General features: G+C 37.0%; 1 protein-coding gene across 1 annotated transcript; it reads left to right on the forward strand.

The window, feature by feature from the left end:
- The first annotated feature begins 14,667 nt into the window (after window positions 1-14,667).
- On the forward strand, window positions 14,668-15,381 carry LOC113295936. Its single transcript, XM_026544264.1, has 2 exons — window positions 14,668-14,872; window positions 15,005-15,381. Exons 1-2 carry the CDS (start codon window positions 14,668-14,670, stop codon window positions 15,379-15,381), a joined length of 582 nt encoding a protein of 193 aa, XP_026400049.1.
- The last annotated feature ends 1,215 nt before the right edge of the window (window positions 15,382-16,596 follow it).

Genomic DNA, 16,596 nt, shown 5'->3' on the forward strand with positions numbered 1-16,596 from the left:
CAATCTTTACAACTTCTTTTCCCCATCTCACGAGATTTCAAGATAGGGTGATGCCATGAAGTTGTTAAGAGATAGGACAACCACAAGGCACGTCATCCCTCCTAGCACGATAACCTTTTGGTTTTTTTCCCTCCTTCTTGTTATAAAAATATTTTCCGTAGTAATCTGAAGCAGTCAGTATCATTGCATTAAAATTGCAAGTGTTTTCGACATGTCCGAAAGCGCCACACTGAAGACAGACTTTTCCAGTGTACGACAATCGTACTGAATTAATCTTTCTTAAAACCAATCCAAGGATACTCAAGTTATCAAGATAAAAGATAACTGGACATGGCTTCACGAATCCCAATGAAGTCTTTGTAGTCGTTAAACCCCAAAAGGGTTTCTGGAGAGGAAGAATCGAGATACAACTATGACACACCAAAAAGTAGTGTCAGGAGTCAAAGATCCCAGTTGCCCAGAGTTTTCCTTATGTAGACTTCAAAGCCCAGGTTGCTCTATGTTTAAGCTAAGATAGCTTTGGAACCAAGCAAACAACATCCACCGTTAGATGAAAGCTTTGAATCTTAATTATATATACAAAATATACACTATGGTCAGGTAAACCGTAACCGAACCGTGTATAAATACCATGTTCAACATGGTTAGCCGAAACTAGATGATTTGAACTTAAAAGCTTAACACTCATTTTCATGTTCACTAAGACATTAATATTTAGTCACAATCATGTGATCAGATGAGTCTAGTGTTAACTAGAGAAATGATCAAATGAAAATTACTTCATAGAAATAATTTAATCGCAATTGAATCATGATCCACATAGTTTGTAAATGTACAAAGTACAATTACTTGAATCGTTCGTGAATCGGCTGAGTCACAGTACGCGGACCGGTTTGCAAACTTATATGCAATTACCGAGTTCCGGAGTCTACAAAACTTTTCAGTTCATAAACCGGTTTTTAAACTTATGCAATTACCAAGTTCCAGACTTTACAGAACTTTTCAGTTCACGTACCGGTTTTCAAACTTTGAACCAACTCAAAGTTTCGGAGTCTACAGAACTTTTTAGTTCACATACCGGTTTGCAAACTTAAGACCTTTGTCGGTCCCGAAGTTCACAGAACATTCAGCTTACGTACCGGTTTGGGTACTAAACTGGTTCCAGAACATATAACTGTTTTGGCTCGCATACCGGTTTGATTATGTTAACCCGATTCCCTTACCAAAGTTCCACAATGATTTGTACGCGAACATACATACCTATCTGGATCACGAAACAAACAAATTTTCCCATGATGTACATACGAATATGCACAAATCTGAAAGTCGATATATATCTACTCTGTTACGTGTACGAAAACATGTAATACGGCGTCATACATATAAAAGTTTTCTCAGTTTTAAAGACTGATAACATTGTTTTGTATTCCGAATATAGTAGTTGTAAACATTCCTGAATAATATCAATGACACAAATCACTGTTTCAGGCTATTTTCGATTGAAATGGTAAACTTAATCATGATTTGGTTCCAAACAATAAATTTTTCTCCACTGAATTTGATCAAGTATGAACAAATGTTCATAAATCTTGGTTATTATATTTCGAGAAATTCATAAACTAAATAATTAGTTCTCGACTCGAAATTCTTGTCTATGCAAGCTAGTCTAATTAGTTAGCGACAATCATCTCAAGGATAAAAAGGTGAATATGACTTGAGAAATAGGTGGTCCAGTCTTCATTTACCTTTTGTTGATGAAGTTCTCCAAAATCTTAGGTTGATCTTCGCCTTCAAACGATAGAACGTAGATGATGACTGACTTGTTTCTCAACTCCATTATCCTAGACCGAGACTTAACTAATTGTAGACTAGAAACCAAGATATAGTTTTGACAACTAAATTTGACAACAAGCTTGATATAGTAACACTTATGAGTTCGAGCGAGCAATGCTCTAACATGCCATACCAAACTTCTACTACTCAATTCCCTCTAAAACCCATTCAAACCACCACTACAACTTCCACATCATTTATACCAAATTCTGGAAATACCACTCCAAAATATAGCCCATTAATACCCCCCATATTAAGAGGCTAACACAAGAACAAATGAGGCTAAGGAAAGAAAATGGTTTGTGTTATAATTGCGACATAGTATACACACCAGGACACATCTGCAAGAGACAAAAACTATTCATGGTGCAAGTAGAGAAACATGAATCTTCTGAAGAAGTGGAGGAGGAGGTTTATGATGAAGCTTTGGAGTCACCTATAGAACCTGACTTGGAAATTTCTCTCAATGCTCTCACTGGTAATGCAAGTGGTGATACCATTAGGATTCCAGGGATCATTAAGAAACATAAGATATATGTTTTAATGGATACATGCAGTACATATAGCTTTATTGATTGTACACTGGTTAAAGCTTTGAGATGCAATATAGAACCCACGGCTCCAATATTGGTCACTGTGGCTAATGGAGAAAAAACTATTAGTAGTGGTATTTGTTCTCAACTCTAGTAGACAATGCAAGGCCACAAATTCTTTGAAGACTTAAGAATGATCCCTTCGGGAGGGAGTTATATGGCCCTAGGAGTTGATTGGTTAAGGAAGCTATATGATGTGATGTTTAACATCTCCAAGTTATGTATCTCATTCCAGTACAAGGTCAAGAAGATTCTTCTACAAGGGACTTCAGAGAAGGTGTCACTGAAAATGATGAGATGTAATGATTTTGAAAACTTTCTATTTAAAACTTCTCATCGGCTAATGATCCAATTATCTTCAATGTCACTTACTGAAACCCCACCTGCAATACATGTGCCAATTTTAACACTATTGCAGGAATTTCAAGATGTGTTTGAAGAGCCAAAATAATTACCACCAACCAAAAGTTTAGATCACATAGTTTCATTAAAGCCAAACTCAGAATCCATCAATCTCATACCCCATAAATGTCCTTACATACATAAAGGATTGGTGGAGCAATTGGTCAAGGAAATGCTACAAACTAGATCATACAACCCAGCCACAACAAGACTGCATTCAGAAGTCATCAGAGACATTATGAGTATAAGGTAATGCCCTTTGGGCTCACTAGTGCACCAACTACCTTTCAATCTCTAATGAAAAAGGTTTTCCAGCCATACTTAAGAAAGTTTGTTCTGGTATTTTTTGATGACATCTGTTTGTAGCCAGAAATATTTCCAGGCACCAAACAAGATGATTTTGGTGATGATGATCAAAACAGGGTTAATAACAGGAAATAATCAAGAATGACAGACATACAAATTTAACGTGGTTCGGCAAGATGTGCCTACGTCCACGGATGAATCCCCTGAGGGAGTGATGTTTTATTGATATCAGAATTACAATGGATTTTTCTCCATATTCGCTAGCCTCGCCCTCCCTTTGGGATTGTAATTCCCTCTATTTATACAAATGCGAATTAGGGTCTCCCCTAATTGCCTCCTGGTCATAAACTGTATTAAGTTTCCCTGCATGCCTCCTGGCCATAAACTTCCCTACATTAATTCTGCATGAAAATGCCCTCCTGCATTAATTCTGCATGAAATTTCCCTCCTGTATTAATTCTGCATGAAACTGCCCTGCATGCCTACTGAATTTTCCTGCATGTCTCCTGGCATTAATCTGCCCTGCATGTCTCCTTGTATTGATTTTCCCTGTTGGCAGACTTGCTTGACTGGCATAACGGGCTGGCAGTATGGATGGATGCTGTCTGGCAGCACAACTGACAGCATGGGTAGAGACCGGATGGCATGCGTCATAGTACTTAACTGGAAACTGGTTAGAAGCGCGACTGGCAACTTGACTTTGATAGTTGACTGACGGTTGACTTTGACCATTGACTTGACATTAACTTCATGGAGCCCTGGACTTTCTGGTAGCTACTTCAATGGGTAGGCTGGTGGCAGCTGAATAGTGGCCCAAAACAATATTCTGGCCAAATATGGGGTATTTTTACTCATGGTACAAACAACATCCTAATCTATAGCTCCTTAATGCAAGAACATATGAAACATCTTCAAATGGTTCTCTCTGCTACAGGAATACCAGTTGTTTGCTAAACTCTCCAAGTGATGCTTTGGCTAGACATAATTAGAATAATTAGGTCATATTTGTTAGAGCATTGCTCGGTCGAACTCACAACTGTTGCTATCTCAAGCTTGTTGTCAAATTTAGTTATCAAAACTATATCTTAATTTCTACTCTAAAATTAGTTAAGTCTCGGACTAGGATAAAAATGTAGTTGAGAAATAGTGGATCACTGCAGTCATCATTATGTTCTACCGTTTGAAGCTGAAGATCAACCAAAGATTTTGGAGAACTTCATCAATAAAAGGTAAGAGAAGACTGAACCACCGATATCTCAAGTTATATTCACTTTCTATCATTTGATACGATGTCTCATAACTAATTAGACAATTATGCATAAACAAGAATTTTGAGTCGAGAACTAATTATCTAGTTAACAAATTTCTCGAAATATAATGACTAAGCTTAATGAACATTTGTTCACACTTGATAAATTTCGGTTAAGGAAAATTTATTGTTCGGAATCAAAATCAAGAAGAACTCGGGAGAAACCATCTCAAATAAGGGTTCGAAAGAATTCTTATTCACCTCCTAACGGGGATGAAACTTTTGAAATAGCTCAACAAGATAACCCATGAATTTGATTATTACATGATATAAGGATCTTATTGATAATCTGTCTGTTTCAAGGCAAGGGATCCCAGGTAAGAGTTCAAATTATATATCTTATTTTGATGACAATAATTTCTATGATCATTTTTTCGCATTTCAGAAGTAAGAACAAAAGAAAACAGTAATAGAATTCCTATGGTGAGTGTACAACTCACCCTTGTGCAAACTAGGCACAAGTATTGGAACCTTATCCATAAAAACCTGCTGGATAAGGATTACTCATGACATGTGTACTATTTATCTCAAGTTGTACTTCAATATGATGAGTTATAACCTTTCTCATATTGCAACCTTTCCATGATAATATCAATCAGAACCAAATGTTAAGAATTCTTGTTGAGCTAAGCTCCAAAAAGGTAAAGATATATCTGATTAAAATATTTTTTATGTGCTCTAAACTTACGTTTATTAAGCTAAGAATGCATTAATATTCAAGGAAGAATATTTATCATAAGGAGAAAAGCTGCAGTATTGTAAATTGTTGCGTGCTCTCTAAAAGGACTGTTTTCTACTCAAAATTTTTTGTTGTTCAAAATATGTTAATAACAACAGGTCCCGCATCATCAAAAGGTACACGTACCTTTCCGTCGTGACCATACAAAACCCTAATATCTAAGTCAGATAACGAACCGACGTGCATCTCAGAGAATAACTTTTTACAAACTCCTTTATATACCCCAACTTGCGTGATTGATAAATTCTCATCCAAGGTTCCGCACCCAAGCATGTCTCCTATGTCTCGAATTCTTGAGAGCATGGAAAAAACTCTTAATTGCGATGGTATTGAAACAATAGGAAAAAAGAGAACTCTGTTTGATGATGAAGTTGTTGATTATGCTGATGTGAATTTTCATTTTGCATATGATCATCAAGATATTGAACGGGAAGAGATGATCTCGGATGATGTTTTTTATGATTTTCTTAAACAATTTGAAGAAGCAAAACTAGAACTTGTTGAAACGTTAGAAGGTCTAGACATGGAGAAGACTGAGTTGAAAATGGTTTCTGCTGACCTTGTTCTCATGAAATCTCATGTTCGTGAACTACTCAATGAGGATGTTTTCTCTGAAGAGCGCATGGATACAGTTGATGACAAATTCAAGGGTCTCAAAACCAATGAAGAGTCTGGAAAAATCTAGTTTATTTATTTTTCTTATTTATTTAGGAAACTTCTTGTAAGAATTTGTTCTTATTTTTTAGAAGGATAACTAGGGTTTGGTATATCAAAAATTGTGATTACACAAGCTATTTCCAACGACTTTTATATTGCCTGTTTTTAATTTTATTTATTTAAATTCTAGAGTTTTTGGAAGATGAACTTGCAGTGTGTAACCATTGTTGGTTTAATTATTGCAAAAGTCTTATGAAATATATGTGCCTTTATGTTTTCGTAAATCGAGCTGATATTTCATATTATACTCAGAAGTTAAATCTATTATGTTTTTCGTAAAATGGAGAATATAAAAAACTCTTTGAGAAATTTTCCCGCAGTATTGATCTACTCGTGATCACACTTCTGCGTTTTTTACTGATTGACACACTCCGTAAGATTCTCTTATGTTAAGTCATATCAAACAAAAATTATCTTTTGTCCGTAACTGGCGTTGAGATTATTTTAAGTCGATTTTCGGATACAAATCCATGTGATTTGTTAATGTCCAACAAAATCCTTCTAAATACAAAGTAAGGTCACTCATATTATTCTCTTGGAAATGACATCAAATAGGGGAGAGTTCTTAAATAAACTTGTGCCTAATTACTACATCTTTGTGGGGAGTGTGGTTGTGGAATTTGAAAGGGGATGCTTGTATTTTTTTAATCTCCTAGATGAGCGCTAATTATTTATTACTATGCGATATCATCTAAAAACGTTGATATGAGGAGTTGCATTTTAACTATGTTATAATGTGGAATCTCAAAACTTCCTTCAAACTTGACATATCTTTTGGTTGTATCCATTACGATCCTGCGATTTTCGTACCTTTTCTACTTTTATTGACAAAAGGGGGAGAATTATTTAGTAGTTTCATACTACATACATATGGTTTACGGATCATTATGTAAGGGGAAGTGAATCAATAATCTATAAGTTTTACCTATTATGCAAAAGATGTAAGTATTGATTAAGGGGGAGAAACATATCACGTAGTATTAATTTAGAGTTAAGATACAATTGAACTTTAGAGAAGTAATAATACTATGTTTTTGTATAACGACAATTTAGAATATTTTTTTTCAAAAGTTGTTATCGCTATGGAATCAGTTCTCCAACAACAACGATGCTGAGTTGAACATGTTCAAAATCATTGCAGCTTGAAATGACGAAGAATTCAAGGAGTTGAAGATGCCAAGGAAATTAAGACATGTTGGATTCAAGAACTTGTCGAAGCTTTATTTTTTTATCCATATGTATTGATAGTTTGTCATTAAAATTGTCAAAGGTGGAGATTTTTAGAGCATTGCTCGGTCGAACTCACAAGTGTTGTTATCTCAAGCTTGTTGTCAAATTTAGTTATCAAAACTATATCTTAATTTATAGTCTACAATTAGTTAATTCTCGGACTAGAATAGAAATGTAGTTGAAAAATAGTGGATCACTGCAGTCATCATTGCATTCTAATGTCTGAAGGCGGAGATCAAGCGAAGCTTTTGGAGAACTTCATCAACAAAAGGTAAGTGAAAACTGAACCAGCTAAATCTCAAGTTATATTCACTTTCTATAATTTGATACGATGTCGCATAACTAATTAGACTATTATGCATATACATGAATTTCGAGTCGAGAACTAATTATCTAGTTAATGTATTTTTCTAAATATAATGACTAAGCTTAATGTACATTTGTTCAAACTTGATGAATTTTGGTTAAGGACAATTTAATGTTCGGAATCAAAATCATGATTCAAGTTTATCATTCGGAAATATCCTGGAACAGTGATATGTGTCATTAATGTTATTCAAGAATGTTTCGAATCAATTTAGAGAAATATAAAACTACTATTGATTCGGATACAATACAGTGGTATCAGTTTTACTGGGAAAACTATTATAAGTTTGAACCCATATTACATGAATTCATACACGTAGAGGAGTATCTATGTATCGACTTACAGATTAGTGGTAAACATATTCTTATGTATCCAATATCCAATATCCAAAGCCCTTTTTCCAGTAGCAAGTACCAGGTAGGGTAGAGATACTATCTCGTAAAGATCTTATCTCCAAGATATGGTTAAGTTTCTACACCGGCTCACCTGCCTCGGCAACCTATCAGAGACAGTAGTAAATCCTTGGCACCTTCCGTGCCGCTGGTGGAACAGGGGACGGTCACACCATTTTAGTAGGGTTTACGCATTCACGACCGTTAAAATAGCATACCCACTTTATCCCTGCCCAGGGAAATGCAGGGCTACAGGGAGGATTCCCCCATTTCACGATTCTGCTTCCTTGCATAGCCACAGGAGAGAGTCTCTCCTTTCACATATGATATGATGATTTCACATGTTCACTGTTGTAAGGGACAATAGTCGATAACTTTTCGACAGCTAAGCACAAGGGACCAAACTATTCTTTCCCTAGGATGACCGAGGAAAAAACTGAAGAGGTAGTCAGGCTTGTTGTCGCCGCGTGAAACGGTGGCCAACCAGCACCGAAGACCAAACACCACTCATACGCCAACACGTATTGTCCCTCAAGGAACGACCGTCACATGAAGAACTAGCAACTCATGTCAGTGGTGACAAGAGGGACACAATCTCCCGGGAAAGTCCTTCTCAATGGACATGTTGTGCGCGTACATGTGTGACTCGTATATCATATGTATATCATATGAAAATATGTGTGACTCGTGAACTGTGTAATACTCCGATATTTAGCAATGGTTGGCCGAATGGAATATAAGTAATGGTTTGTCCTTTACTAACATTGAGGCATGATGGGTTCACTTGACTGAGATGTGGGATAAAACTTCTTAGTTAAGCGTGCTTGGCCAGGAGTAGTCACAGGATGGGTGACCTCTCGGGAAGCTGCTGCTGGATGATCGCAGTAGTGCCATTTAAAATCCCAGACTGCTGAATGAACGCAGTGGGTAAGTCAGAACAAGATCGGTGTTAGTTGGGGTAAAACTAGGGACGGATCGTTTGTGCTCGTACGGGAGAGTATGCTAGGCCGTTGAGCTAGATACTGGTCTCACATGAGGCAAGGAACGTCTACATTATACCGAGGCCTTTTTCAGAAAAATTGGTTTCAGAGTTGGCAAAAAACTCTGCAGTTAGGCGTGCTCGGGCGGGAGTAATCCAGGGATGGGTTACCTCCTGGGAAGTTGCTACTGGATAACTGCAGCGATCCCCGTGGAAAACCCCACACTGACTGATAACCACAGTGGCTAAGTGGGGACTCAAACCGTTTGGGGTTATCAGGCAGTGTGGGGTTTTCCACCCGTCACTGTGGTTACGTAACCAGGTTTGTTTCCAAACTGGTACTCAAATAGTTTTTGTTCTGTGAAGTCCGGAACTGGCGACAGTCTTAAGGTTTCCAAACCGGTACACAAACTTAAAATTTTTTGTGAACTCCGGAACTCAGTTTGGTTAAATGTTTGCAAACCGGTACACGTACTTTGACTGAACCGCCTCATGAACTACTATGTATTTGTACTTTGTGCATCTACTAATCATGTTGATTATATTTTCAAGTGCGTTTAAATTATTTCTACGAGATAATTAACATTTGATTAATTCTTTAACAAGACTAGACTTATTTGATTACATTTTTGTGACTCAGAGTTAATGTCTTATGTGTTCATGAAAATGAAGATTAAGCTTTCAAGTTCAAACCGACTAATTTCAGCTAACCATGTTGAACATAGTCTTTGTACGCGGTTCGGTTACAGTTTTACCTAACCATGGTGTATATATTGTTTATGTGAATCAGATTCAAAGATTCATCAAATGGTGGATATTGTGTGCTTGGTTCCAAAGCTATCTTAGCTTAAACCTAAAGCAACCTATGCTTTGAATGTTTATAAAAGGGGAACTTCAAGGAACCGGGATCTTTGAATCCCGAAACTAATTTTTAGTGTGTCCTAGTTGTATCTAGAGTCGTCCTCTTCCTAACATTTTTAGGGTTTAGCGACTACAAAGTCTTCATAGGGGTTCGTGAAGCCAGGTCCAGTTATCTTTCCTTGATAACTCGTGCATCGTGTATCTTGACTGATTGTTGAGCTACTCACTCAATCAAGATAGATAGAAGTCATCAAAGCTCGCTTCGTCTCAAACTTTGTTGATTCCATAGGTTTTATACTTGTGAGGTGAATAATAATCTAGGGTGCAATTCGGGTTGCATAAGTACGGATTTTGAGGTTAGCTAGAATTTATCTATTGCTATCGATTTCCACACCTTTGGTCATATTATTTGATTGTAAAAGTAAATCAATCAGATAGGCTTAATCTGTATGTGGCAGATTTGGTTTAAAGTCTTCAATTAAGTTGATGCAACTGTTACTTGGTGTCACGTCGGCTAAGGGAATCAATTGCGCGGAGTCCTGATGGGTTTCAAGAGGCGTAAGGATCACGACTGTACCTTATTCAGTGGGATACCTTTTAGGGATCAACTGCATTTCAGTCTGAAGTTAATTGGTAGTAGGCTAGTGTCTGAAGCAGCTTGATACAATTTGGTGTTCAATCTGACTAGGTCCCGGGGTTTTTCTACATTTGTGGTTTCCTCGTTAACAAAACTTCTGGTGTTTGTGTTATTTATTTTTCCGCATTATATTATTTATATTTATAATTGAAATACCACAGGTTGTCCGTTGATCAATCATAGTAGAGACATCTGACCTAGTTTTTTTTATACGACTTGATCGATTCTTGGACATTGGTCTTTGGTACTGTCCAAGTTATTTGTTTGTGGTTAGGTTGACAGATTAAATTTTGTAAACGTTCTACTCGCAAGAGAGACAAATGTAACTCCAAGATATTATTCCTTTATTAAGTTTAACTCTTTTACTTGTATTGAGTTTGTGTATACAAATTTCCTAAGAGAAAAATGGTGGTGTATTTTGGTACCCTCGTATTTTCAATATTATCACAGCAGAAGGAGTAGTTGCAGATTCTAGCAAGATTGCAATCATGAAGAATAGTCCACTACCAACTAATCTCAGGGAGCTGAGGGGATTTTTTAGTTGAACAGGGTACTACAGAAAGTTTGTCCAAGGGTATGGGTCAATCTGCAGACTACTCACCAATCTTCTGAAGAAGAACTCATTCTTATGGACATCTGAAGCAGCTAAAGACTTTGAGCAACTCAAGCTTTCCAGTAATCAGTGCTAGCTTTACCAGACTTTTCAAAGCAGTTTACTATGGAGACTGATGCAAGTAATGCTTTGGAGGTGTATTAACTCAAGAAGGTAGACCCGTTTCTTTTTATAGCAAACTACTAGGGCATAGAGCAGTAGCTCTATCTAGTTATGAAAAATAGTTACTAGATGTAGTAACGGAAGTTACCAAGTGGAGGCATTACTTACAAGGAGGGAGATTCATTATACAAACATACCGTCAAAGTATACTAGAACAGAAAATTACTACAGTACTCCATAAAAGGTGGTTGATGAAATTGCTAAGATTTGATTATGAAATCAAGTACAAGAAAGGGACAAAGATTGTTTTTGTAGATGCATTGTCCAGAAGACCACATCCAGAAGTTAATTGTAGTGCCATGGCATTATCTAAACCAATTTGGACACAAGAATTGGTAAGCAGTTACTCTCGAGATGCTAAAGCTCCACAGTTAATTTTTCAGTTACTCATATCCTTTTGTTGATGGTGAATTTTTGACAAAGTCTAAAATCGTAAAACATAATCTTACATATTCCTGATCCAACAATCAGATGAGTATTGAGGCTTATGCCTCTCAATAAAGCATGAAAACTCATGCCAAAATGATCTCTGACTGAGTCTATTGCCTCTCAGAACATCCCTAAGAACCTCTGGCTGAGTGTATTGCCTCTCAGAGCATACATATGCAGTCTCTCAACTGAGACCACGACATATTTCATTAACTGAGCAATTTCAGTAATCACTTTTGTATAGAATCGAAATGATTGGACGGCTCCTAGATGTATTAATCACTAGTATAGAGCAATAACGTCTTCAGGATGTCGCAATGTTCCCTGCCTTTACAGAATAAACATTCAAATCGATTATTGCGCTTCAACTAGCTCATACCTCGATTTTCGAATAATTATAATGCTCCTAGACAGATTTCCTGCCAGTATAGATCCATCAATTAATCAATTAATTATTTCTAGTCGTAAGATTCGCCAATCGAATTCCTAGAAAATATTTTATATTCTTCATAATATTTCATTACTTCAATTCATGGCTCTTCCCAGCAGAATTCCATGGGTTAGTAATAAATATTCAACGTACGGGGATCTGAGCCATCATCGAGTAAGCCCCTAGAAAATGGTGCAAGTGTACTCAGCAATAATGCACTAACGAGCACCTGAGTGCACAAACGAGCATTCAAAAATATGAAGGAATGAGGAAATCTATGCAAAATATGGAAGAAAATAATAATAAAATATTAATTGAGGCGCCTAGGGGACCGGGCCCACCAACCGGCCGGACATGCCATCGTGGCCGGTCCCACGCCTCTTTCTTTAGTTTATCTTATTTTATTATTTTCTTTGATCTCATGAAAATCCTTCATTTGAGCAAAACTCCTCAATTTCATGATATTTCCTTCACATCATGGAAATAATATAAAATTGGAAAGGTGTCACGGCACCGGCCTACTAGCCGGCCGGCCATGCCCTAGCCGTGGCCGGTCCCACACCTTGTAATCTCTTATTTTATTATTATCATTATTTCCTTCATCTCATGAAAACTCCATGGTTTGAGAAAACTCCTTTGTTTGAGCAAATTCTCAGTTTCTTCATATTTTCCTTCACATCGTGGAAATAATATAAAATTAGGAAAGGTGTCACGGGACCGAGCCTACTAGCCGACCATCCATGCCCTAGTCGTGGCCGGTCCCACACCTTGTAATCCTTTATTTCATTATTATTATTTCCTTCATCTTATGAAACTCCTCAGTTTGAGCAAAACCCTGATTTCTTCATAATTTCTCAAATATTGCTCAAACGCACACCACAAAATACCGAAGTTCTCAGGACTGAGGCGCAAACACTATGGTGACGCGTGCATGTTACTCTGACCGACCAGGGTTGGACCTTTGGCTTGCAGGAAGCTGGTCCCACATATTTTCATTAAATTGACCTAATTTGTTCATATTAGGTTCAAACTCTTCCAAATAGCTTGGATTTTCATTAAATGATCGTCAGTCAATCCCATGACCACCAGGGCCGGTTCCATGACCCCTTGGTCAATCCCTCACTTCCCATAATTAGGATTTATTACCTAATGCTCAGACTGAGCACTATTTTAATAAATGATTAAACCAGCATTTAATCATCCTTTCACCAACGGGTCTTCAAAGGACTTTGGTATTTTCTCACTCGAGCATCTGTGCGCTACATGGTCGGGCCATCATCCCATGTAGCCGGTCTCTCTCTCTCATTCCGTGGTTAATTTTCAATAAATCATCAAGAATCCAATGCTCCGCAAAGCATAATTCTGAGCATGTTCAAACACTAATAATTTTACGTTGGTCCCAGAATCAACATTTTAATTGATTATACTCGGTCCAGTTGCCAGTATCTTAAATTAATATTTTATTTGGTCATGTTACCAATAATTCATCAAACGAGCAACATTTTCTCAAACGAGCAATATTTGCTCACTTTAACCATCAATATTCATTCGACAATTATACATCTATCTCCACAAACATGTTCAATTCATGAATCCTAGAGCATTCGTAAAATCATGCTCGACTCAGCAACACAAAGACGCATCGTCTCATCAAGTCAACAACTGAATAATTAAATACACGTCTGCCTTGCAGACTCCAGAATCACGAGACATCAATCGCGTCACATGGGGGATATTAACTAGGGTTTTGGTATGGCGGCCTACGACACGTGTGTTCACCCACAATGAGAACGTGACTAAGTCGTGCAAGCGATTGAAGGAGTTAACGAAGTAGTGGGTGGAAAATCAACCAAGTATTTGCATGCTGAGTAACTAGTTTTAGCACGATTTCCCACTTTCCCACTCTTTGACTCCAGCAACCATCACACTTACTGGGATCAATGTGTCTACTATTTCTTGCAATATAAATAAGTCTCTGAACCCAAGATTGAAACAAGAGAACAAGAACTCAGTGTCTGAGCAATTACTCTAAACAGAGCAAATTCAATCATCAGAACTTATTTTCCTCACACAGAATACACAACACATTCACAATCCTTGATCATTATTGATCTCGCACACTTCTCTGCTTCCCTCCTACAGATCGACCCATATCTCTTGTGATCGAATTGAATATTGAACGAACATTGTCTTGGTTTAGGTCGCAGTATTACAGATTGATCTCTCGAATTCAAGCACTTCGTGCATCTTTTTGAAAAAGGTTAAAGCAAATTGCTCGGTTCGAGGAGTTTCCTCCGTAAGGTCGTCTCTTCACTTCCTACAAAACCAGTAAATCGTTTTCTCGCATCAACACCCCTACAACTGAAGATCCTTACATATACACTGATGAGGTATCTAGGTACGAGATTAGATTATATATGGGTAGTAGTGGAAATAGAAAGAACATTATTTTGCACTCAGTAATACTTCTGCAATGGGAGGTCACTCAGGAATCCAAGCCGCTTATGTGAGAATAAAAAGCTACTTTTATTTTCCAGGTATGAAGAAGGAGGCATTCACTTTTGTCTCTTCTTGTGATGTATGTCATAGAAATAAGAATGACTATCAACTTCCAAGAGGCCTTCTCCACCCACTGCCTGTTCCAGACCAAGAATGACAACAAATTACTATGGATTTTATTGAAGGCCTACCCATGAGTGAAACAAAAACTGTCATTTTGGTAATGGTTGATATATTGACTAAGTACATTCACTTTATTGGTTTGCAACATACCTATACAACAACTATTGTGGCTAAAGTTTTCTTAAATCAAGTGGTCAAACTACATGGATTGCCTGCTTCCATTGTGTCTAATAGAGACAAGGTGTTCACTAGTAATTTCTAGCAGGACTTATTCAGAGCTTTGGGTAACACTTTGAACTTGAGTACAGCTTAACATTCACGAACCGATGGTAAAACATAGACGGTAAATGCTTATCTAGAGAATTATTTGAGGTGTGTTACAGGTCATCTACCTAAGAAATTGTTTCAGTGGATATTCTTAGCTAAATGGTGGTACAACACCAGCTATCACACCAGATTGAAAATGACCCCCTTTAAGGCTTTGTATGGTTATAACCTTCCTCACATGGCATTTCCAACACCATCAGTCACTTCTGTAGTTGCAGTTGAGAGTTATATAAAGGAAAGATATGTTATGCTTGATGTCCTTAAGGAAACACTACAGCAAGCTCAAGCAAGAATGAAATTCTTTGCTGGAAAAAACAGGGTCGATAGAGATTTTGAAGTGGGAGAAAGGATATATTTGAAATTACAGCCTTACAGACAAGCCTCTGTATCATTGCGCAGGAATGTCAAGCTCTCTGCTAGGTATTATGGTTGATTCACTATTTTATAGAAGGTTGGATCTCTGGCTTATAAGTTGGAGTTACCAGCAAGTGCCAAAATCCACCCAGTTTTCTATGTCTCTTAGTTGAAGAAACAGATTGGTCAAACTCATCATCCTTCACCAACTCTACTTATAGTTGATCATGAAGGGCAGATTATCATGCAACCTAAGAGTATTTTGTCTTCCAGATCGGTTTCCAAGAATGAGAAAGAAGTGATGCATTTACTCATCCAATGGACTAATTTTTGTCAGAGGATGTTACATGGGAAGACAAAACTAATATCGCAACTCACTTTCCAAGAAATCAAGATATACTTTTGACAACTAAATTTGACAACAAGTTTGAGATAACAACACTTGTGAGTTCGAACGAGCAATGCTCTAACAAGGGAGAATCTAATTCCGCCCTCTTATTAATTATATATAGAAGAAAATGACCATCAATTGTAAAAGCAATCCCAATATTGATGTGGAGGATAATGCTATTGAAGATGGCGAGGGGAAAAAGAAGAAAAATCTAAATGCTACTGAGGAAGCTTTATCGGTTAAGGGTGTTCTGGTTATAACTGAGAGAACATCAGCATGAAAAAGAAAATATGAAGCTCAAAAGTAAGAGGTGAAAGCTGACACCTTTCAATTTAAAATTTTAAGATGATTAGTTTTTGTCTTAACTTGTGACCAGTTGGTGCAAGTTGCAGCTTGAACTTCTATTTGCTAGTATTTTTTAGCTTTTCGTTTGAGGTTTTTTTTTTAAAGTTTTTCTCTTAAGTTTTTTCTATCTCTAGTTCTCTAAAAGTGTGGGGGACCTTCAAGTCCTCTTTTATAATTATTGTAATTATGTTTTTTTGGCGATAATAAATTTTGGCGTGGCAAAAACAATGGAAAACAATGAACTAGGTGACTTAGACGATATAAACAACCAAATGAAGAAGTTAGAAAATTTATGCGACCTTATTATAGTTGGATTATACATGAGGCCTTAATAAAAAAACCTAAAAGAAAACTAAGTTGCACCTAACACTGAACTGATGAAATTGATCGGTAGAATTCTTTATGAACAAAAATATTACCTTAGTTCATCTAATATAAACTCATTTCATAAGCTTTTGTTTCTTGACGAGAACAAAATTTTATATTTAAATAGAGCAATGTGACAAAAGTCTTCCATCCGAAGAAAAAAAAGTGACGAAAGTTGAATACAGAGCAATT

Source organism: Papaver somniferum, chromosome 7 (assembly GCF_003573695.1).
Source record: "Papaver somniferum cultivar HN1 chromosome 7, ASM357369v1, whole genome shotgun sequence".
NCBI classification, from domain to species: Eukaryota; Viridiplantae; Streptophyta; class Magnoliopsida; order Ranunculales; family Papaveraceae; genus Papaver; species Papaver somniferum.

Bases quoted from the DNA above. Each gene is read 5' to 3' on its own strand.
- LOC113295936 (XM_026544264.1), top strand. From the start codon at position 14,668: ATGGATTTTATTGAAGGCCTACCCATGAGTGAAACAAAAACTGTCATT. The intron at 14,873-15,004 runs GTAATTTCTAGC...GGTGTGTTACAG, and splicing joins TAGAGACAAGGTGTTCACTA to GTCATCTACCTAAGAAATTG.